Here is a 23,516-nt window from a genome sequence, read left to right as displayed (position 1 = left end):
TCTGGAGTGATGAAAAATACAGGTCTGGCATGATTGAGCTCTAACTTGTTTTGGGGTTGTGTGCGTGCATGTGCGTGCGCGTAAGTGTGTGTGCGTGCACTCTCCCCGATACGATAGGGGCTTCGTTAGGGTAATTACAGCTTTACTATGTAAATAAGCTTGTCATAGAAGAGTCTCCCACCTCTTTTTCAGACCCAATTAACCCAACTCCCCTGGATTTTACATACCTACCAATCTTCAGCACACATCCATTCCAAGACCATTACACGTGCATTTACTTCCTTCTGACAAGTAAGTATACTTGTAATGCATTCTTCCATTCCCCAAACTCCCTTTGGCAACACACATTCGGCGTGTGTTTGTGTGTGTGTGTGGTTAAAGAATGGTCTTTAACATATTCCCTTTCAGAGCCAACGCTTTAAAACAGGGCAAACTGTGCACAGCTTTATCATGATGTTAAATTTCACATTAAATCTGACAAGATAATGCATATATGGCAGGTATTCCATAAAAATGTTCATGAGACAGTGGAGTCAACAAGTGATGATGGTCTGTTGTTGTCCTGCAAGCCAAAGGAATGCTTTGAGGAAATTAACTATTTTGACTGCTGAACTCATCGCCTTTTTATTATTTGGTTAACCATCATTGTGATTTTATGTCAACAACATCACATAGAACTGAGATTTTGCTCCCGTGTCAACACAAATATCATATATTTTATTGTATTTCTTATTCTCCCTCCTTCCTGCTATTATCTATTACTGTTATGTTTTTTGCTTGAAACTCTGGCACAACAATTTCCTTCGGGATATATAAAGTTGTTCTCATCTCATCTCATCAAAGAACTTCATTTGTGGAAACAACCACCGTCCAGCGAGTGGATGCCCTCAACGTGGACCGGAAAAGCAGCGAGATTCCGTGTAGTTCGCTCCGACGGAACACCTTTAAAATTCTGTCTCCACCTCCTGCTGCAGGTCAGCACAACAACACTCAACAAACATCGATATCAGTTCTGAGCTCAAACCAAGCAGGTTCACCACACTAAAAGGCAGCAGTTGACGCGCAGCATTCACTGAAAGCAATATTTTGATTAGTTATTGGGCGCTCAGGTGTTAATCTGTTTTGGCAGCAAATCTACTTTGTTAGGCTTTGAATTGTGTCACAGTTTTTACTACATTAGTGCAAATTACTCCTGATGTGGTATTTTTTTCACAAAGTTGTACAACTAGAGAGATAGACTTGAGGATGATATTTGTTCAAGATATCCCCATCTAGCACATCGAAGGACCGCTGTGTACTGCATTTTGGGAAAAACAGGGTCCTTGTGCCGCTGTCAGAGGACAAAGGTCTTGACACAGCTGTCTGAGTCTAACCAGAGATTCTGGCTGTCACACTAAATGAACGATTTCTGGTCGCGCTCACACTGTTGCCAGACTGCGCAAACACACACCAAAGCAGCGCCGGCCTCGATCTAACCGCTGCTTTCCTGCTTTGTAAAACTTAATAGAACAAATAAAGAATGGATTGAATTTCCGGCGTGAACTAGAACTTCATCAAACGAGAATGAAACATTTGGTCGCAATTGAGCCACACACAACTTGATGAATCAATAATTCACACTCAGTATAAACACTTGGTAATATAAATAGGACCCAAAATTGGCGCATAAACATCAGCTTCAGGATAACAGTAACCCGTCGCTTTCCTTCTACTCGGGTCCTGCCCCTTCAAAATAAAGGTTGAGATCATGAAGCAAACCGTCATCAAACAGTTCATTGATAAATTATTTCATCCTATATTGTGTGAAAAGCTAAATTATAATTTTGATTCTATATTTTTTTATAATATCTACAGTGTTTCTTGAAGTGACTCCCATTTATGTTACATACATATGAATATATAGATATGTCATAGTCTCTGTATAGAATGGTCCTTGTACTTTACCTTTTTTTACTGTATGTTGTGATGCTGATGCCATATCTATCTATCTATCTATCTATCTATCTATCTATCTATCTATCTATCTATCTATCTGTCTATCTGTCTATCTATCTATCTATCTATCTATCTGTCTATCTATCTGTCTGTCTGTCTGTCTGTCTGTCTGTCTGTCTGTCTGTCTGTCTGTCTGTCTGTCTGTCTGTCCGTCCGTCCGTCCGTCCGTCCGTCCGTCCGTCCAATTTGTTGATATTTTTTTACAGTTGCTTCTTATAACTAGGTGGTAACTCATGACAAATGAGTCATGTTTTGCAAACGCCGTTGTAATTCCATGTATATCTCAAGTAAACTTCTTGCTCCAGATTTTGGCTTATTTTCAGACTCATTTTTCACCAACTGGTTGTACATTCCTACTGATTTTTGATTAATTCTTTGGAAAAACAGTTTCATATCTGAGCTCTTTTTAGGCAATTTGCTGCAGGTTTATGTATTTTGTTCATCATATCAGACAATTTTAGGTCAGTTTTTTTTTTAAATCATGCCTGACTTCCTGTGAACATGCTGTGGGTTCATTGAGGATTCTAAAATTACCCATACGTGGCCCTGTGATCGACTGGTAAAATAATTCTTCAAATTTTCATGTTTATAAGACGATGACTTCTGCCTCAGTGTTAGGTCGTTTCTTACTGATTTACCCCTTTGCATCTGTAAATCTGTTTGTGGAAAAAAAAGGAACATGAGCATAGTAGCACAAATAACCAAGAAAGTAACCTAATAAATCATTCTAAAAGTTAGATCAAATCTGAAGAGGTAACATCTTGCAAATGTGCAACCCTTCTGCAAGTTGTGTTATTTTTGTGACATATCTGGAAAATCAACCACTTTTGGAACTGCTGGGGGCGGTTTAGGGAATGCTTGTCCCTATACGTGTGTGTGTGTATGTGCGAGTGTGTGTGTGAGTGCGAAGTTGAGTGGGCTTTCTGTTGTGTTTCAGGCAGCCAGGTGACATCTGTATGCATCAGGCATCATCCCAGGCCAACTTGCTGCTGGAGCTGGTGAGCAGCATCTATCATCTCAGCCTGCTGATGAATGTCTGTCCTGAGTGGCTCTGTGGCACAGCGAGTGGGGTGGGTAGGTGGGTGGGTGGTGGCACAAAATGACTCATGTGGAGGGAGAAAGGTAGGGGTGGTGCAGGTGGGAGGGGAGGAGGTGTATGAAGCCAAGGGATGAGGATGTAAGGGTGTGAAGAAAATGGAGAAGGTAGAGGTTGAGAGAGGAGAGCAAGATTGCCGGGAATGGATGGAGGTGGAGAGGAGACGGGATGGGGAACGTTCACCGAGCCCGAGGAAGAGCGGGGAGATGCAGATGCGGGTGGAGGAGGAACGAGGTAGTTGAGAAAGGTGCAGGGAGAGGGAGAAATAAAGTAGGGAGTGTGACGGAGGAGCGGGAAGAAGTGAAAGACACAGAGGAGAGGATGAATAGCAGAGAAGCTTAAAGGGAGAAATGAAAAGTGGAAGAAGGGGAAGGGGGAGGAGAGAGGGAGATGAGCAATGTGGGCGCACGTCAAAAAATAGAGGGAGAAAGTGTTGAGATGGCAGAAAAGTGGGTCAGAAGAGAGGATGATGATGTGGAAGAGGAAGGAAGGAGTGAGTGAGTGAGTGATGAAGTGAAAACAAAAGACAAACTGAGTTAGACTTGAGGGGATTTGAGGAGAAAGAGCTGACCACTATTTCAATATATAAGAACATTCAATATATACTGAATCTTGTTATATCTGATTATGGCTTCTGATTTTTAAATATTTTTGTCAACCACGGTCGCTGTCAGTTACAAATAATGATCTCCAAGGTTTTTTTTTTTTGACCATTCATTGCTTTTTACTCTGTTTTTTTCCCTTTTATTTATTTATTTATTTATTTATTTATTTATTTATTTATTTATTTATTTATTTATTTATTTGTTTGTTTACAGTTAAAATCACCTGTAATGGGAATAATTATATCGAAAAGAAAAGAAAATGACCCTGAAAATCACCACCATAGTGAGAGCTTACATGACACTGACCTAATAGGACATTTTTATCGACCAAACTCGTGTTTTAGATCCCGCGTCAGGTTTCTGTTTGTTATTTTCAAAATTCCTTATTATGCCAAAAACACAACTGGATCACTGCTTTTATACATACATGGAAACTGTACAGAGTATATATGTATGTGTAGTTTGGAGGTCAGTGCTGACATATAAATTTCAGCCCCAACCATCATTCACTCCTATTCCTAGCCAACCAAAAGCGGTTTTCCCAGCGTCTGCAGGCTTGTTTGTGTTACTGCAGAGTTCAGGACACCGTAGGCATCAGAGCGTGTTGGAGGGGTTGCAGATGTAGGGGCTTTAGGAAATCACTGCGCAACGAAACAACTGGGAAGGCACCGAACTAACGCTTCTGAAAAGCAGCTGCAAATGAGATTCGCACCATCCGATGTGATGGGAGGTTTGTTTGAAGTTGTTACTGACCTTTATTATTACATCTATCAGTTTATTTGACTTCAGCTTCTCTCCATTTTATTATAAGGGACACAAATTGAAACAATGACAAGCCGAGATAATTGCGCATTTATAATTAAACGCAGCAAGCAACGGTACTACTAACCCACTACTGGCTATTCTACACCCCGTGCAAAGTAAAATCATCACGTCACGTGAATGGCTGGAAAGTTGAATATACAGAAAGAACTCATGTGAATGAAACACCAACCGGCTTATCTGCTCATGTGCATTTGATAAAGGAGAGGAAACAGAGAAAGTACACAGTGAAACTGCTCATGTTTATTCTGTGCAAAGGAGGAAGGGCTAGTGTTCCGGGGATCAGTGGCGTCTTGGATCAATACTGGTGCTGTGATGAGACACCGAGAGAGTTTGCGGTCTGGGGCCATATAGACGCCATCGCTTCCTCTCCGTCGTGTGCTCCTGTGTCCTGATCAGGAGTGTGACACTTGAAAATGAATTTTCAGATGCATATTTCTATTCCAAAAACAGAAATCCAGAGCATTAATGAGGCTTTAGCCGCCTTCCAGGTTGTTTTTAATGAGTTGAGCCTTCCAAGATGTGTGTTTAGCTCACAGGTCAACTGTTTGGGAAATTCCCCCCCCTTTTTTTATACGATCCCTTTAATGAGATGTGAAAATAGAAGGGCTTCTGATTCTAATGTATTTGCATCAGTGCTGAAAATGTCTTGTAGTTTCACAGTTATTCCTCAAAACAAATAGCACACCGGTCATGAAATGCGTGCAGCAGGATGTTAGGAGCCACTATTTGTTGTCCTGGGAGACACAGTAGATGAGTGCTCCTCTCTCGCTGCAAGAAGGTCCCTGGTGGTGTTCTGACAGGGGGACCTCTCTGCATGGGTTTATTACGGGGTCTCCTGCAATCAAAAAACATGCAGGAGTTGCATTGGAAACCCTAAGTTGCCCAGATTTGTGAATGGTTTTATGTCTCTATGTCTGGCCCTGTGGTCGACTGGCCACCGGTCCAGGGTGAACCCCGCCTCTCGCCCAATGACATCTGGGATTAGCTCCAGCAGCTCTGCCACCCTGAGTGCAGGCTAGGTGGCATAGATATGAATAGACTGAATTAATGTTGTTTTGAGCAAACTAGCAAGAGTCTGCCAAAAGTGTGTGGAAGGGGATCTATTTTCTTGTCTTATGACTTCTTGTCTTATCATTGCTTAACAGTGATAAAATCCTGAATCATCTCTTTAATGGTAAGGGTACATGCGGCTGCACTGTTTGCCTGCTGGGGAAGAAAGAGTGGATTCACTTTCAGCGAGTTAATGTTTTCTAGGTGTGCGCTTAATGTGGACAGAAATCTTTACAAAATATTTTGAAAACAATAAACAAGAAGACCAATAATGATTCTCCCTCTTTATGACTGTGTGTGTGTGTGTGTGTGTGTGTCTGTGCATGCATATGTGCGCATAGGTGTGTGTGTGTGTGTGTGTGTGTGTGTGTGTGTGTGTGTGTGTGTGTGTGTGTTATCTTACAACATGATAAATTTCAAGGATTTTCTCTCACCCCGTCGTGCCCTGCATCCACTTTTGTATTAATAACAATACTTTATTTCTAAGGCTCTTTTCATACCCAGCAGCGCAAAGATCTTCAACAGTTCACCACAAAATAGACAATTAGGAGAGAAATGAGGGAGACCAATGCATACATTTGCACAAACACACACACACACACACAAACAAACACACACAAGCACTGTGTTTAAGTGTTTAAGCAATATTTCGGTAAAATTCATTGAAACACACGGTGATCACAAAGCAGATGCTTAATATTTTTTGAAAGGGTGATTGACAGTTTTGTTTTTTTAATGAAAAATTATGATATCACTGGAAATATTTCCTTTCAGCTGAAATAAAAATTAGTAAGAATTTCAGTTTTTTGTTATTTTACTGGTTTAATTATGTTTCTTCTCTCTAATTTATTTTACTTAATACTTTAGTGTCAACATATTTTTCTGTGTTTCAGGTTCACTAAACTACAATGGAAATACAATACAATAAAATAGAAATACAAATACAATGGAAAAAGGATAGTATGTACTTAATCAATATGAAACAAATAATAAATGAATAAATTACCTAAATGTTAAAAAGCAGAAAAAAAAAATTCAAAGTAATTGAACCAAAAACTACAAGAAATTCACTGAAACACCTAGTAAAAGATCAGCAATAAATCCCATAAAATAAATAAACCATAAATAAACCTAGAAATTAGCAAATAAAAATCAATAAAGAATTTGCAAGAACTAGAAAAAATTTACCAATAAATAATTTTGAAGTAACCTTAAAATCCACTTCAATTCACCTGTGAAAAGATCAGGAAGCTGTTGCGATACTAGAGGAAAACAAAACAGACATGAACTGATTAAAATCTGCAAAAATAAATAATTATTAATGCTTTATTAATCCCCGTGGGGAAATTCGTTCTCTGCAATTAAACCATAATGGATGAACCATGAGCAGTAGGCTGCCGTCCACCAGCGCCAGGGGAGCAGTTAGGGATTCACTGTCTTGCTCAACAACATCTCGACACACTAGGAGGAGCCGGGAATCTAACCAGGAATGCTCGGTTCCAGAGAAAATTGCTCTACCTCCTGCGCCACGCCACCCCTACATGTTCTAAAACTTGCTTAGTTTGTAAAGCATGGTGAAATTTTTGGCAGAAAAGTTACAGACAGGTTTGGCGTATATGGGACGGCTGAACTGGTAGAGAGGGTGTCCCTCCAATCAGAGGGTTGGTGATTCAACTCTTGCATGCATGCTGTGCAAATGTCCTCAGGCAAGACACCTAACCCCAACTTACTCTCAATGATCTGGTTTGTTCCTCGTTATAGGTGTGCAAATATGTGAACGTAAAGCTCTCTTAGACCGCAAAGTGCAAAAGAGTTCTGTCAGTTGAGGCTACTTACAAAAAAAAGGACAATTTTAGTAACGGTGATGGAGTTAAAGTTAACACACATAATTCCAAATCATATTTAGAATATGATATTTATATGTGTATGTGTATGTGTATGTGTATGTGAATGTGAATGTGTATGTGTCTGTGTCTGTGTCTGTATCTGTGTCTGGGAATGTGTATGTGAATGTGTATGTGAATGTGTGTGTGAGTGTATGCGTGAGTGTTCATGTGTTTCTGTTTGTTTGCAGGTTTGCAGGCAACGTTTGTTTGCCTCAATCACATTTGGGGAAAGAGAGGGTCACAAGCCTTGGAGGTGACATGAGACATGATATGTACTGTATATATATATATATATATATATATATATATATATATATATATATATATAAAGGAGATATATAAAGTAGAGGAAATATATACATATTCTGCCACTTATCCTTCATCCAATATATGTTATATATTAGACAAATGATTTGCTTTTTATGAAATTAAAAGTGTGCTCCTGTTGATCAGCATGCCTCTTAAACGTGTCATATTCTTGCATTATCTTCGAATTGGGCCCCCCTTCATTCTATCCTGCTAGTTGACGTCTGCTGAACAGGAGGTTTGAATTCACACACAAACTAAAACCAGTCCAAATACACACATTCACATGCATTTTCTCTTCTCTCTTTCAGACACACACACACACACACACACACACACACACACACACACACACACACACACAGACAATGTTGTGCACTTGTCTCGGCGCATGTATGCAGGAGAGTGCATGCACGTGCGCGCAGACACACACACATGGTCAGCTGTTTCCTTCCCACAGCTAGTAGCACGAAAACAGAACACACTGCCTGCCCCCTGCCTTACACACATCCACACACACGCATACTTGCACACGCACACACTCTGCAACTGCTCTCCACACACTCTTAAAGGGATATAACACAGATTTTTTTTTTTCATGGCTACAGAGAGACAGCAGCCACGGCCATACCTGAATAGTCCATACTTGCAGCACACGTAGTTACAGTTAAAGTAGGCTTGCTGATTGTGAAAGTACGTCAGTGAGTCAAAACGTCTAAACCCAGCATTTGTAAACTGAATTTACCTAAGATTTACCCAACCAGTTCTAATGGCATAAAGAAATTATTAAATAAATGAATGAAGCGGTTGCATTTTCCGTTGTGACCCCATCAGTCCAGTAAATAAATAAAAATTTATGTTTTTCCGGTTGTTTAAACTGCGGATTGACCCATCTACACCTGATGTTACTATATCGGAAGAAAATAATCCCAGTACCAAAAGTTGATTTTGCTTCTTTAACATGTGAGCAGCATTTTGATCATAGTAGCCTCAGCTGGATACTTCAGGATGACATCTGACTGCTGTAACAGAACTTAGTAAAATACAACATAGAAAAAAATAACACATTATCAGTGACTGCTTTTCACATCGGAATCACACTGGGACCTTGCGGTATTGAATTTTGGTTACCTGAATTCCAAAACCCTGCAGCCCTTACAGCCACATGGTAAATGTCCAGCTGGTTTCCAGTCAGTTATTCCAGTTATTCTTTAAATAACTAATATGTAATATTGTCTCTATCATCTGCATAACAGTTATATGCAAAGTTTGGGGTGCATAGAAGGGTAATGAAAGATATGTAATGCCAGGCTTCATGTGCATATAATCATTTGACCGGTAAATGAAATTCAAGATTCAAAGTGTTTGTTGTCATACGTGCAGTCTAGAAACGCGTACACTGCATGATAGAATTCTTACTTTGCCATCGGCGGTGCAGCCAGATAAGTAGTGAAATGTGTGAAAACTCATACTATCACAAGCAAGCAAAGGCAATTGCGCTTGTGCAGGTCTGTCTGAGCCCTCGGTGGGACCTGGACCCCAGTTTGGGAACCGGTGGCCGAGTGCAGCTTGAAGCACAATGAGGGCACTATGGCTCCGGACTTCCAGTTGCATAATCAGGTAATTTAATGACTACAATCAGCGGCCCTGTGTGCACTATGTAGGGTCAGTGGGGGAAATTAATATGGGGCACCTTCTCTTTACGTGGATTAAGTGCTGAGGTAAACGTTGCCCGCACCGCTGAAGAGATACTCGGGCGATCCACGGGGCCACTCGGGGGCCGAAGACACATTATGCACCGGGATGCACCATTCAAAACGGGAGGATTTTTTTTTAAAACAAACAAAAAAAACAAAAAGGCTATTTCCGGGTAACGTCGACGTGCCCTCTCGCAAAAGGTGAAAATCAAGCGGCAGAGGCCGGAACTTGAAGGTTCTCCAGAAGACAACTTGAACTTGAGGGAAAAAAAAAAAAAAAAACAAAAAAAAAAAAAAAACGAGACACTGTGGCTTTAACAAGCCCCCACCATGTCACAACAGGGGGGGGATGAGCCGAATCCAGGAACAGCGATTGAAAAAAAAAAAAAAGAAAAAAAAAAGCTCCACCAGCGGACGGTTTCAAGTTCCCCCCCGGCTGAAACCCTGCCTGATTTGTGGGCAATGTTGGGGATGTAGAAAAAAAGGAAACCGGAGCAAAGAGAGCGCAAGAGAGAGAGAGAGAGGGAGGGAGGGAGAGACAACACTAACTGGGTAGCTATGGAGATAGTAGGTTTTCCTGGTAGCTTTCTTTGACAGGTGTCGAGTGGGATAAACTAAAGTATCAGAACAGCTTCCCAAGATGTACGGCAAGGGCAAAGGAGCTGTGGTCCCATCCGATAGCCAAGCGAGAGAAAAGTAAGTAAATGATTGCTTCTGTCACAAGACACCCAGCCCGGGAGTCTGCTAGCTGGCTAAAGTTGCTAACAGATGTGGAGCGCCGGGGACTTCGGGCAAGAGAACACACACACACGCGTGTGTGTGTATATGTATATATGTATGTATGTATGTATGTATTTATGCGTGTGTGTGCCGCCCTTAGCTCTCCCGGCTCTTGTCCCGAACAGCAAGAGTGCGGGAGAGAAGGAGGGGGGAGACAAAAAGTCTTGCGGTAGTTAGAATCCCGCGGTGCTCGCCACTTCGCTCGGCTCCCTCCAAACTACACATGCATGGCTGGGAAGTTAGCCGGAGCAGTTAGCCGCCGGTTCTTAAACTCCTTTCTCGTGTTCTCTCTCTCTCTCTCCTGACAAGGCTCCGTAAAGTTGCGCCTCTCCCCGGCGCGAATGTCGCCGCACGTGTTTTTATTTATTTATTTGTTTGTATTGTACCGGCAATAAAGCGTGGAAATGGCGGAGAGCCTGGAGGGGGCATCCCGGTCAAGTTTCATCTCGCCCCGGCTAGATGGAACAATGCACTCGGGCAGTGACGCCGTGCATTGTAGCTAGCCTGGCTTTTGTGTCGCCCCGCCGAAGCGGCAGGTAAAAATAGAATACAGCTGTTTGAGGAAGAGGAGGAGGAGCTGGGGGGCTTTGTTTCCAAATATCCCGGGTTATCATGTAAAACATAACGGTGAACAAGCTAACATCGTGTCTGGGGAAGTGAGTGTGTGAGTCGTCGTTGCCGCCGCCGACGTCCCCGTCTTGAGGGGGACCTCACAACTTGGTGGCCCGCTTAGATTCCCCCCTCCTCCTGGAGTGGGTTTGCGGGCTGAAGGAGCCCCGGGAAGAAACCCGTGTTTAACAGCCATGGATCGAGTCCTGCATCGTCCAGGGCGAGGGGAGGAGGAGGGTGGTGGTGGTGGTGGTGTTGGGGTAGTTGAGCGGCTGGTTTCTCCTAAACTTGGGGTGGCGTTAGCTTCGGGCATCTGTAGCCTCCGATCTCTTTGTCTGCACGCCTTCCGTCTGGACGGCTGTTGTTGCGTTCCGGAGACCCGCCGTTCGGTAGACGCAACGAATGTTGGAGGTGATGGGGAAACACCTTCCTCGATCGTGCACACATCAATGAAAAAAAGGAAAAAGTCTGCGTGCGTACACTTATCGGGAGGTAAACTCATTTACCTGCAAGTTAACGCTAGCAGACATCAGCGTGTCTCGCAAAAACTTTGCTCCGTCGAGAACCCGGCGGTGTGTTTTAATGTTTTTTAAAGCGAATACACACGGGTTGGCGTGCAGCTCCAGTCCAGTGTTTCTGCAGGACGGGCCATTTCTTATTTTTTCGTGCACAGCGGGGGCTGGCCGCCTGTAACGGGACGGGATCGCTCCGGCTCGGGGTGCGAAGTTGAGGCGGGCGTCTCACTCAGCGCCTCAAGTTTTGAACCTCCAATTTCAGACCCCCGAGTCTCCGTCCTTTTTCTTCGCCTACCGCTCGTCTAATGTCTCCTCTTTTCATCTCTGGCTTCCCATCCTCTGCTGCCCTTCATCCCCACACGTCAGTGTTGAATTATTGAGACAGACTGAAGCAGCTGCTCTCAGCTTTGCGTCAGAGTTGAGAGAGGGAGATATGGTGGGCAGACTCATCCATGTTTAAACAGGGGGTTTTGTCAGGAGCTTCATGCAGGATGTTAGGTGCGCCGGTCATGGACGTCTGGGAGATATCTTACTTTTATGGGAGTTAAGTGTATGCATGCGTGATGTTCCAGCTCTGAGGTGATAGAGGGAACGGCAGCGGCGAAGGTCAGGAGGTCATGTCAGATGGCATGATATTGAGAGAATTTTCTTTCTTTACAGCATGAGGATGGGCAGGTGTGTACAGTTGATACCACAAGGGAGGGATTTGGAGTTGGGGAAAAACTTTGATTCAACCACAGGACCTTTGAAGCTAGAAACATTGGCTCTTATTCCCTTTCCCAAAAGTCTGGACTTCTCCGACCCCCCACACAGCATAAACTAGAGGTCCCCCACCCCCACAAACTGCTAATTTTTTCTTGCTCCCCTCTTTCCCATTCATCATCATCATCTTCTCCTCACCCCCCCCCCCCCCCCCCCCCATGAGCTGGCTTCTGAACTTTAATAATGCAGTAGGCCAGGTGCACAGACACACACAAACACACACGCAGTCCCTTTTGCAAACCCACACAAAAACATACATACACACACCACACATGAAAATTTTATTGAACGACTCTGGGGGGGGTTGCTTGGATCTGCAGTGTGATCCTCCTATCCACAGACATCAGACTAAGTCCTTAACTGTTCCCTACAACGGGAACTCTGCGTTTGAAGGCAAGGAGGCAAACAGGCAGGCTCAAACAGCATCACTGTTCTGAAGTGGTCTTTGTCTCCTAAAGCCTCCGGTGGCTTTCTCTAAACTGTTAATATCAGTTTCAATGAAACCTGTAGGTATTTAAGTGTGATCTGTAAATATTTAAGTGCTAAGGTGTGTGTTCGTGTGTGGCCCAATGGAAGGCCTGACCTGCAAGTGGCAGTGACTTACACTCTACACCAGTGGTCACAGAGAGCTTTGTGACCTACAAATTGCTTGAAGCCACAAAAAGTGGTCAGATTCCCTTGGCCGTGTGGTCAATTGTGTGTGTGTGTGTGTGTGTGTGTGTGTGTGTGTGTTGGCAGAGTGGCAGTCTTTGGCCTCTTCAAGTCCAGCAGAAATGAGATTTTGTCTACAGCAGCATACGTTTCTGCTCTCTGAATGCCTTTTTGTTTTACTTGCCAAAAGTCTCTACTATAGAAATTTGCTTTTGTGTGTGTGTGTTTGTTTTTGTATGTGTTGTTGGATTGTCCAGTTTTTCATTAATTTAATGGCATCATTATCTTTGTACCAGTAGACCTGAATTTTTTCATACAGAACTAATGGGATGTGTGATCTGAGATGGTCATGCTAAGCCAGAATATGTTGGTTTATTTGATCAGCGACAGTGAGCGGCAGAGGAAAGGGAGGCGTGGTGCAGGAGATAGAGCAAATGTCTGTAGGACTGAACATTCCTGGTTTGATTCCCGGCTCTTCCTAGTGTGTCAAAGTGTTTTTTAGCAAGACACTGAATCCCTAACTGCTCCCCTGGTGCTGATGGACATTTAATTGCAGAGAACGAATTTCCCTATGAGGGATTAAATAAGTTAAAAAAAATAAATCAATAATTAATAATAATAACAACACAGACCATGACCAAGAGTCCATATTCACAAAGGTGTATGCACCACCTTAAAAAAAAAATAAATGTCAAGTTGATTACAGCTGTACCCTCAGAACTTTGGGGGGGGGGTTATAAGCTTCTCAGCATTTCTACACTGACGTGGTGTTATCCCCCAGGCTTATGGGTGTTCAATAAAAGCAAAAAAAATAAAAATTCTGTTGAATATTTTTACTAAAATGATTTTATAATAATAATAATGATATAATAGCTTGTACAAACTGTTAATTGTTGAATGGATTGTTATTTATACCATTTCGAATGTTAAGAGGGAGACGATGAACTTTCTTCACATTCAAACCAAAAGTTTTGTATCGTTTACTGAACCGAGTGCATTGCTACAATGGTGCCAGGATTGCGTGCTTCATCAATCAAGACTTACATGATCACGAAAACATAGGAGAAATATAATCGTTCCAGTTTTACGTTTAATGTTCCTCACATTTTGAGTCATATGCAGTGCTCTATTCCTTCATAGCAATGTTCACATCACGGCAACACGATGTGTTGATGTAAACAGTCTGCTGTCTTGATGGTCGCTGTTGGCAGGGTCCTCTGTCTCTAATTAGGTTATGTAGCGTCCAAGAAATTGGGTCAAGTTGACACCGCTCTGTGTCACTGTGACAAGAAGCTTTCAGACTGATGTAGTCTATTTTACTGATGGAAGAACTGACAGGAGCAGCCCAATAGGTGCTCTCTTATTGTTAGCGATTCGCACTAAAGTGTCACTTGTAGGTTGGGCAGATGGAAAAGTTACTGTGATTTGTTTAATTGAGACACTTCTACTCTCTCCACCCTGTGCTGGGAGGTCCCCAATATTACAAAGTACCTGTAAAACTATACATATATTTATTTATTTATTTATTTTTTACTTCTTTCAAGTAAGGACGGTAGTTATTTTTTCATATTTCATGGAGTAACCTGGGAGTCATAAATTATGACCAGCCCCTAATTCGTAATGTTCATGATAGGTCTTCTAATTCTTCATAGGAAATTATCTCACATCGTGTCCTACACTGTGGTTTTGTTGAATGAGCTAACTGATATTATTTTTAGGGAAAGTACAGCGCATACATCAGTTTGCAGACCCCACTGAACAATGATAGAGGAAAGTATTAGTTTAAAAAACATCCAATTAGAACTTTGGTGTAGAGAAAAGTTAACATAGGGGTATCAGTTAACTGAGGTTTGTTTGTTCTTCCTTCATACCCCAAACTTATTGAGCTTCAGTCCATACTTTTTCTACTCATTCATGCCCCACTGCAGGGGCTCCATGCTTCCCCAGTGGGTTCCATTTCCCAGTTTGAGAAGCAGTGGGCCACATGCTGGTGTGGTCATTGTTCTTCAAACCGCACACTGCCAATGCCTAGGAGCTAAGGTTTGTTCACTTACAGTGTTTGTACAATAACCTGCCTGCTGTCAATCAAGAAGACGTTGACATGCTTTTATAGTCCGCTGAGATGAGGAGCCTCTACCATTGCCGCTTTTAACAACGTGACTCAGCTACCAATACATTTGAAATAGGGTCTAATTGCTTTATAGGTCTACTAAAAGTACGTAGTCTGGCCAGATAGGCTTGCCATTTTTAACCAGTCATATAACGCTAAATATTACACAATTGGTTGTTTCAGTTTTGTGCAAAATTGAGGCATAAATGTGAACAGGCATCTTACATGTATTCACTTTTAATTTGCCTTCATTTGGCTCAGTGGATTTTGTAAAGAGTGTACTTTTGGAGTTCTAATAAGATAAAAAAAAAACATATTCAAATGAAAAAGTTGCCATGTATAATATTAAATTGAGCAAAACATAATCTGTTGACAGAGTGCAACAGCAAGCTCTCTAGGTTTTTTTTCACAAAGTGATATGACAATTTGCAATATACACAAATGTAGTCTAAGATCAGCTGGTCTGATCCATCCCTAGCCTCTAATTCAAAAATTTAAGTATGTGTGGTTTCCCTCAATAAACCCCCCCCCTACATACCATATATGTCTGTGCACCTATGTGTGTGTATATATATGTGCACACTCATGGTCTCAATCCTTCATTATGAACTTTACCCACAGATTTGACCATGACTGCAATGGCGAGCTGGATGCTTCCGTTGCAGTGATTCAATGTCATTTAGCCACATCTTCAGCCTGCCACAGTAACCAATTACGCCAATAATACTGATGTCATTGGTTACCAGTGACTGACCCACACTGACTGACGTGCTATTTTAGCACTGAACATAGTGTTCCAGTGACAAACAGTAAGTTAATGGTGACCCTGACAGGTAGTTTAATACAATGCACAGAATGAGAGCAGTAGCCTAAAGATTCACAAGCGGTGGTGGTGGAGTCCTAAACAAATAATCAGCATTTTAGCAGCAGTTGCCATGATTAGCATAGAGATTACAGAAGTCAGACATGTCTGATAGCCCTGAGGTCTGACTGACAGAGTCACCGAATGTAGTTCATTATTGTGGCATGAAATATAACCGAGTGATTCTGTATGCAGGAAGACCCTGTTTGGAAAAGGTGTCACACAATTTGTGTTGCAGGGTGTGCGCTCACTCGATTGTTTCCATTCAGCATCGCTAACGTCACTGCATCAACGCGTATTCCAATAGCCAAGGTGAATATGCATTTGCTTGGCTGTTAACTAGTTGGTAAGATACAACGCTGGAAATAAATAACACCTGCATCTTTTATTCTAAGTTTAATATGACATTGTAATAACAACTCATTTGCGAGCTTTATCTAACAACTATTTTTATACCTTGGCAGTGAATGCGGAAATTAATGTGTTTGCAGCTTAACATAATTTTGATGCAAATCTCAAGGTCAAATTATTAAGAAAAGTGACCACCATATCAGCAGTCTGTTATTCTTATTTTTAAATTACTCTTTCTAAAATGCTGTTCGGCACCTTTCTCAAAAATCCCCAAATTGAAGATTTGTGGCTGTTTTTGAATTACCCCACTATCCTTCCATATTTCAGCCACGTTCTCCTAAATCTGCAGGTAGAGAATGATTCTTTGTCAATACATCTACATTTGGTACATTGTCCCAACTGTCAACTTTTAGGTTTGCACAAAAGGTTGACATGAGTCCATGACGGGGCAGGAGTAAAACTAGCCCTTGTCAGTTGGACTATTCTCAACAGAAGCGATTCCTCCAAATGTCTACTTATTGAATATCAGGGCTATCGCCTGTGTCTATGGCCAAGCAATTTCATACATTGAACTCATCAACTTGGGGAGTGATTGCTTCGGACACAATGCCTTTGACTTTCCATTAATAGTAGTGTACGACTAACAGGTGTCAGATAGATGCAGGGAGTTGTGGGTTTAAAATGGTCTGGTCAGGAGGAGTCCTGGGTTTAGACTAGCATGCCCGTGTTCACGAAATAACAGAAGACCACCAAGAGAGTATGGGCTTTAAGTTGGTCCTGATCTTCCCTTGATTCTGCTGTATGACTAGTTCACTGCTTGATAACAACCAACTATTTTGTCATCATCTTCTATCAAACCATTACAAATATAAATCTTCCAAGCCACTTTGTTGATAAATTCTGTTCCATTTTCTAATATGTCCCACATGGAACCAGGCAAAACAGTCTTGTTAAAGGGACTTGGGAATGCATTCAAAATGATTCCTAGATGTAGATTGTCGACATCCGATGCTCATTTCCATATTCTACATTTTAATTCTTAGACTTAATCAACCTTGCATGATTTAAAATTCATTAAGATCTAGATGAGTCTCTTTCTCAAAACATTATCGGAGAATGCAAGGAAGGCTTCTGAAGAATGCTGTTTCAGGACTCATTGGACCAACCAGACACACAGATACCTTTGATCTTAAAAAAAAACAAAAAACATTTACAGACTTTTTGACAATTAAGCATTGTGATTATAGTAATTATCATATTTTTGTCATTTTCTGGAAGATTAGATAAAAATTAACCATTATATTAAGAGATCACTTACTCACACTTAATGTTTGAGTAGTTCTAAAATCTGTATTTGTAATGTTTAATAAAATATGCTGAAGCTTTCATATTTTTCTGTCACTGTTTTTGATGATTGTTAAAGGTGACAAGACAATGCTCCTTGTTGAAACGGTCTCAATTTTGTGTATTCTACAGACTATATTCTTAAGTTCTTAAACAATCATCTGTTAATAGTAAGAACAAGTTGTCGTCTCCACTTAAAGCACTTGTTGCTTTTGCCCCTTCTCTCATCAATAGTACGTTGATGAAATACTTGTCTTTTATCCTCTGAGAAATCCAAGCTCCTGTTTTCAATCCCATGTGGCTACTTACTCCTTGCTCCTTCTATTTATGTTAACTAAAACAATGTTTACTAATAACATTTGTGTCATACAAAAGAGACACACAGAATGAAAATGAAATTCGTTCTGTACTCCCAATAACAATCTGGTCAATGAGTAGAAGATACAAAAAATGTTCTGTAGAACTATTTCTTTGTAATTCTTGACAGAATTTCCAAATGCCACCCAGGATCTTTTACCCCCTCTCTTTGAATTTTATTTGAGATCTTTTTTTTATTTGCACTGCACTTTTCAGATGCACTAAATGAAGTTATGAAGAGTAAGTTGCTGGAGACCCTCATTTGTTTACCAGCACGGCTGAACATATTAAGAGAGAACACCATATAAAAATGTGCAAATTCAACTTTATCAAATAACTTAATGAAAATATATTAACTGTTTTTGCATGGCAATAGAAGTACTTATTTATAGTATGATAAAATTTTACTTCTAAGCAATGTGATATCCATTTTCTTCATCATAAATAAGTATAACATGCCTAGACAGCCATGGGTATTGCTAACAATTCAAAAGTAATACAGGTGAAAACAGGTTTTTTCCATGCTGTCAAAACAAACTGCACAACTGTCCGATTATCCCAAAACCATGTTCCATTGATCAGTTCATCGACTGATGATGGCATCTATGACACTGAGCCACTGGCCTCCTCATTAGGGCTGTATCGGTGTGTCAGAGGACTGTCTGCTCTGGGCACATGGGCCACTGTCATATCCCCACTGTCGGTCGATTGATGGTCCATTAACAGCCTATTAAACATGACTAAGTGAAGGAGTTAGGAGTACAATGTTAGGTCAATAGGGGTTTCCCACTCCACAGCGTGATTCTTGTGACTGTTAATAGGCCCTGGTGGATTGCCGTTTTCAAGTGTTGTTGGCTGTTATAATCCAAGTAGAAATATGTCATTGCAATATTGAAGGCGATCTCTTGTCATGCTGGTTGAGTGTTTCGGATTCTGTCATGATTTGAGGATAGTCTGAGAGATTCTTAGGAGCTTGACCTATCAATGCAGGGGGCATAGAGATGATGTTTGGTCATCAGTTCGAGGTTCCTGTCTCCCTTATACCTCTTGCTCAAGAACTTTATAGAAATGAAACAGATAAACAAAGTAATGGTGAATGTTTTCAAATTTGGCTTCCATCACTTTGGCCATCATTTACTGAGCAAGCAGTTTTGCTTCGATAGTTGGACGAGAGTGGGACGTTTGTTTCAGCCTTTGACGTTTGAGTGACTTTATCAACAACCCCCTAAGAGAAAAATCCGCAAAATTTGGTCAGTTATAAAGAATTGTTTTAAATTGCGTTTTCTTAATAATTACATTTCCATCTTTATGCTGTTAACATATAATAACAAAATAATGCCAAATCTTTGTCCTCACATATTTTTGCCACCAAATTATGACTTAGCACTTTAATAATGGTCAATTATTAAATAATTGAATGTGTTTTTTTCATAACCAGTTAGATATTCAAAATTCTCCAGTAACACCTCATTAAATGTGAATATTGTCTACTTTTGTTCCCCTTTTCTCTTAGATCAACATATTTTGGCTATCGTCATTTGCAGATATAATCTTTGCTTTCACTACTTTCACCTTTTTTCTGACATTTAATAAATCAAGCAACCCATGGATTGTGAAAGTTATTGATATCTCAATCAGTTATTAAACTCACTAATTAGTCTAACCCCCACTTATTTACGTGTTTGCAAATGCTAAAAACCTACCGAGAAACAAGATGCTTTTGTCTGCTAGCAATTTTTTTGTATGCTGACTTGAGGTGATTTATGGAGTTGATTGTTGGTTATTTTTTGCACAAAGTCATGTGTGAATGTTTCTTATACATTAGAAATTGTTTCAGCTTCAGGAAATAATGCATTGGACATCAACCACGGGCCTCCTTGGTTTTCAAAACCAATAAGACAAGTGTATTAAACCTTTCTATAAGTTTACATAATAAATACCAAAATCTGTAATGTCACAATCCCTGGTATCATTTACTATTGTATTGATTGAGTGATTGATATTTGGCAGCATGTCCTGACTAAAATGTTTGGGATATTTTTAAAAAGATAGCTGCCTATCGTTTCATTTAATCTATCTTCAGTTTAAAAAAACAAAACAAAACAGAACAGATTTGTATATGGAGAAAGTCTGACTATTGTTCTTGAGATTTTACCAGCCTGACTCAGTCACTAATGCTTTTTTTTCCCTTTTATTTCAGATTAGCACTGTATGTGTACGAGTACCTGCTACATGTGGGAGCACAGAAGTCTGCACAGACCTTCCTGTCTGAGGTAAAGTGCAAACTGGTTCAACTTCAAGTCACTCACCCTTTGTGCTTTTAAAACTTTACAGCTGAGTAGGAGGTGATTCGATTAAAAACCATTAGCACGTTTTACCCACAACCTAACCTGAAATGCAAGGCTGGAAAATTTATGAACGTAAAACAACCACATTCTTTTTTTTTTAATCAAAACTGGAGGCACTTTACCTCTACAATAGAGATGTACACCTTCCAGCCCTCTCAGATGCACGTTGTCAGCACAGATGTACTCATGATGATTACATGAGCCCAAGGTGTGGCATGCATTTTTCATGAGCAAATCCTATAAAGTTACAGCACATCCTGCTTACTGTACGCCACAGTGAATCTTGATGTAGGAACACCTGAAGCAGTCTCCACTTGTGTTATCATTTAGTTTAGCACATTGTGGATTCGAGAAACAGAGCGCAGACTCAACCGGGCTGCTCTGTCACAAACAGGAAGCATAACAATGAAATGGGTTTAGGATTCCAGTTAGTCTCTTGTCCAGTTTCTATTTTTGATAGATACACCTACATCAAAGTAATGTGGGAAAATACATCAGCCCTGCCATGTATCCTTCCTCAAACATGAATCTACATTTGAGATGTGCTGGACAATGTATATCAAATATTGTACAGTTTTCGACTCCAGACATTGTCATCATTGTCAGGTACAGAGCTTAATTGTTGGTTTTCGACTTTTGAATTTTGGTACATTCTTAGTGGGGAAATCATAATTGTAAAATAGTACATAAAACGGTAACAACAAAGAAAAAAAAATTTAAATACCTCCATAAATCAGCAAAACATTAACTGAACATCAGCAAGACGCAAACTGGAAGTGTGTGTGTGTGTGTGTGTGTGTGTGTGTGTGTGTGTGTGTGTGTGTGTGTGTGTGTGTGTGTGTGTGTGTGTGTGTGTGTGTGTGTGTCTATATATATAGACACACATACACTGTGTGTATTAATAAGCCAGGTTTCTGGGATATTCATTTCTTTCCCTTATCTCCATGTCCTTCATTGAAGATTTGAAAGAAGATGTGGAGATATGTTGATTCAATTTAATGGAGTTTTTTTGTGGATTCAGTTTTTGATACTTCTCAGAGGAGCTATCCTTAATACTGTCAACCCCCTCATCTATAAGTAAAACATTTTATTCTTGAGAAATAAGGACTTACTTTTTACTTATTTTGTTGTACTCCACTCTACATTCATTTAATAAGGTACATTGGTAAATTGTCAAACAAGTATATTACATTTAGATTTGTAGTGCAAGTGATACAAGAATCAGAAAGTTGGAGGTTTCTATCATTGCATTTGTAGCCACTTAAACTTTAAGCAATTATATATTAGAAACCCCTGGAACTGCAAACCTAATGTTTTCTCTTGGGTGCAAGTGACTCTTTTTTTTTGTTTGTTTCCTCCAGATTCGATGGGAGAAGAATATTACATTAGGGGAGCCCCCAGGATTTCTCCACTCATGGTGGTGGTGAGTGTCATTCTCACCGGCTTTGTTTTTGAACAACCGAGTAAATTAATATCTTGATGCAAGAAACGGTTCCAAATTATGATAAGGCAGCATCAAAGGTTTCATTAAGATTACTTTACATCACCTTGTGAAAAAAAATAGCCAAAGGAGTCATTGGGTGAAAAACATTTGGTGAACATTTAGCTCATGTGATGAAAATAAGACTTTCTGTTTGCACCTGTACATGTGAATCTGTGACCCGGTGCTGAGAAATAATGTCTTATAAGTACTAAAACCACTGTTGAGAACAAGTGATTGAAATTTAGATGGATCTTGAGTTAAAAACAATAGAATGAAAACATGGAATTTTGAATATCCATGTGGAATTTTAAATCTAATATTAATGTTGAATTCATACGCTTTGATATAAGCTTGATATCAGCTGACTGACTGAACTAGGAAATGAAATGTGTCTGTGTGTTTTAGGTGAAGGAGAAAAGGGCTTGTCTCACTAAATCTACTAAAATTAACATAACAATTAGGGATAAATGTATATCTGATCAGTTTTTTAATGGAAACCTGCAGACTCTTTCAAGGCAGTGAAGTTACTGGGTTTCAGGAAAAAACATTTAATGTAAGTGTTTGTCCAAAGGCATGAATAAATCGTCTCTAAAACATTGGATTTTAAAATGGTCAGTTAATTTAAAAAAACAATGTGAGAAAGTTTTAATGTAAGTAGAGTTGTCCTGGTGCAGCCAGTTGTCTATCAAGTGTTCAATTCAAAACATTTCATAAGTTGGAAGTTTCTGTTTCTTATCTACATGTGTTTCAACAAATTTTCTCACAAAAACCATACACAGGAAGCAAACTTACAATTTTATGAAAGGCCTCCAAGCTTCTTAATCAATTACCAGTCTGCGAATAGCAGAGATGCAAAATGGATTTTAAAGAAAGGTTAACGGTTAGATGAAAACCCACCTTTCACTGTGTTTATGCTCTGACGTCAGGTGATTTTTATCAGTCCCTTAGACTAGATGGATCTTGCCTGAGGTTCCGACTTCAATGGCCCCTCTGTTGCACATTTCCGTGGTTTTGCAGATGTTATCTAACTGAACCGATCGCTTCAACGTTAACTATTAGGCACCAAAAATGTTTGCACTGTTTTACTGCCGCTTCTCTCGCAACGTAACTCATGTGATGGTATGATTACATGGTTAGCCACTTTGTCACATTTGTTTAGAGGCCTGGTGTTGGACCACACACTAAGAGGTTTGCTATCTTGGACTGCTACTTACTGTATCCCTTTTTGTTCCAAGTTGAAATAATTGCGTAGTGTAATGTAGATTTAGTAAGGAAGATGTGGATGTCATGCAAGAAAAAGGTAGATTGTAGATCTAATGACATGAACATCAGGAACATAATGGAATGAAAAATATGATTCACCTATACCAAGATGCCACCAAAGTACACAGTAATGTAAAAACTATTGAATTTTTTTCAATGTGGTACAGCTTAATTAAATGAGCTGTTAGAAGTTATCAGCTAATTTAGAAGTCAAAGTACCCTCATCATTATGTTATAAATTTCAAAGGGATTAGACCAGTACACTAGCTAAAATTACCATTGTAAAATAATACCTGCAACATCAGGAGTTGCTAAACCAAATGTTTTTATTTTGATTTTAAACAAAAACAGGAAGTAACTGTCCAAGATGTCTGACCTTCTCTCACACATGCAAACTCATGTTATAGGTCCCCCCAGTCACGGTGTGACAGAGAGGTCTAGCAGAGTCTAAGCCTCGGGGGGTGACCAGTCTTGCTGAGGGCGTGACCCCCCTCCTTCTCCATCTTGCCCCCCTTCTCCATCCCCCCCCCCCATTCCAGAAACAATAGATCCAGATGGTTAGGGAACAGCCCCCCTATATCCCCCTCCTCCATCTTCTCCTCACCCCCTCGTCACCCTTTG

General features: G+C 40.4%; 1 protein-coding gene across 4 annotated transcripts in view; it reads left to right on the top strand.

Annotated features, from left to right (window-relative positions):
* Nucleotides 1–9,799: 9,799 nt before the first annotated feature.
* LOC147237901 (single-stranded DNA-binding protein 2) overlaps nt 9,800–23,516 on the top strand; it is a 45,811-nt gene continuing 32,094 nt past the window's right edge. For all 4 annotated transcript variants that reach the window (XM_086155846.1, XM_086155838.1, XM_086155854.1 and 1 more), the window contains exons 1-3: nt 9,800–10,156; nt 20,002–20,074; nt 21,511–21,572. In XM_086155846.1, the coding sequence (XP_086011972.1) occupies nt 10,101–10,156; nt 20,002–20,074; nt 21,511–21,572 (191 nt within the window). In that variant the 5' untranslated portion in view covers nt 9,800–10,100. The remainder of the gene's footprint in view (nt 10,157–20,001; nt 20,075–21,510; nt 21,573–23,516) is intronic.

The sequence above is a fragment of the Fistularia commersonii genome, chromosome 1 (genome assembly GCF_037954325.1).
Source record: "Fistularia commersonii isolate RoL2024-O1a breed Wild chromosome 1, RoL_Fcom_v1.0, whole genome shotgun sequence".
NCBI classification, from domain to species: Eukaryota; Metazoa; Chordata; class Actinopteri; order Syngnathiformes; family Fistulariidae; genus Fistularia; species Fistularia commersonii.
The sequence above is the reverse complement of the archived record's forward strand: the minus strand, read 5'-3'. Positions and strand labels throughout refer to the sequence as shown.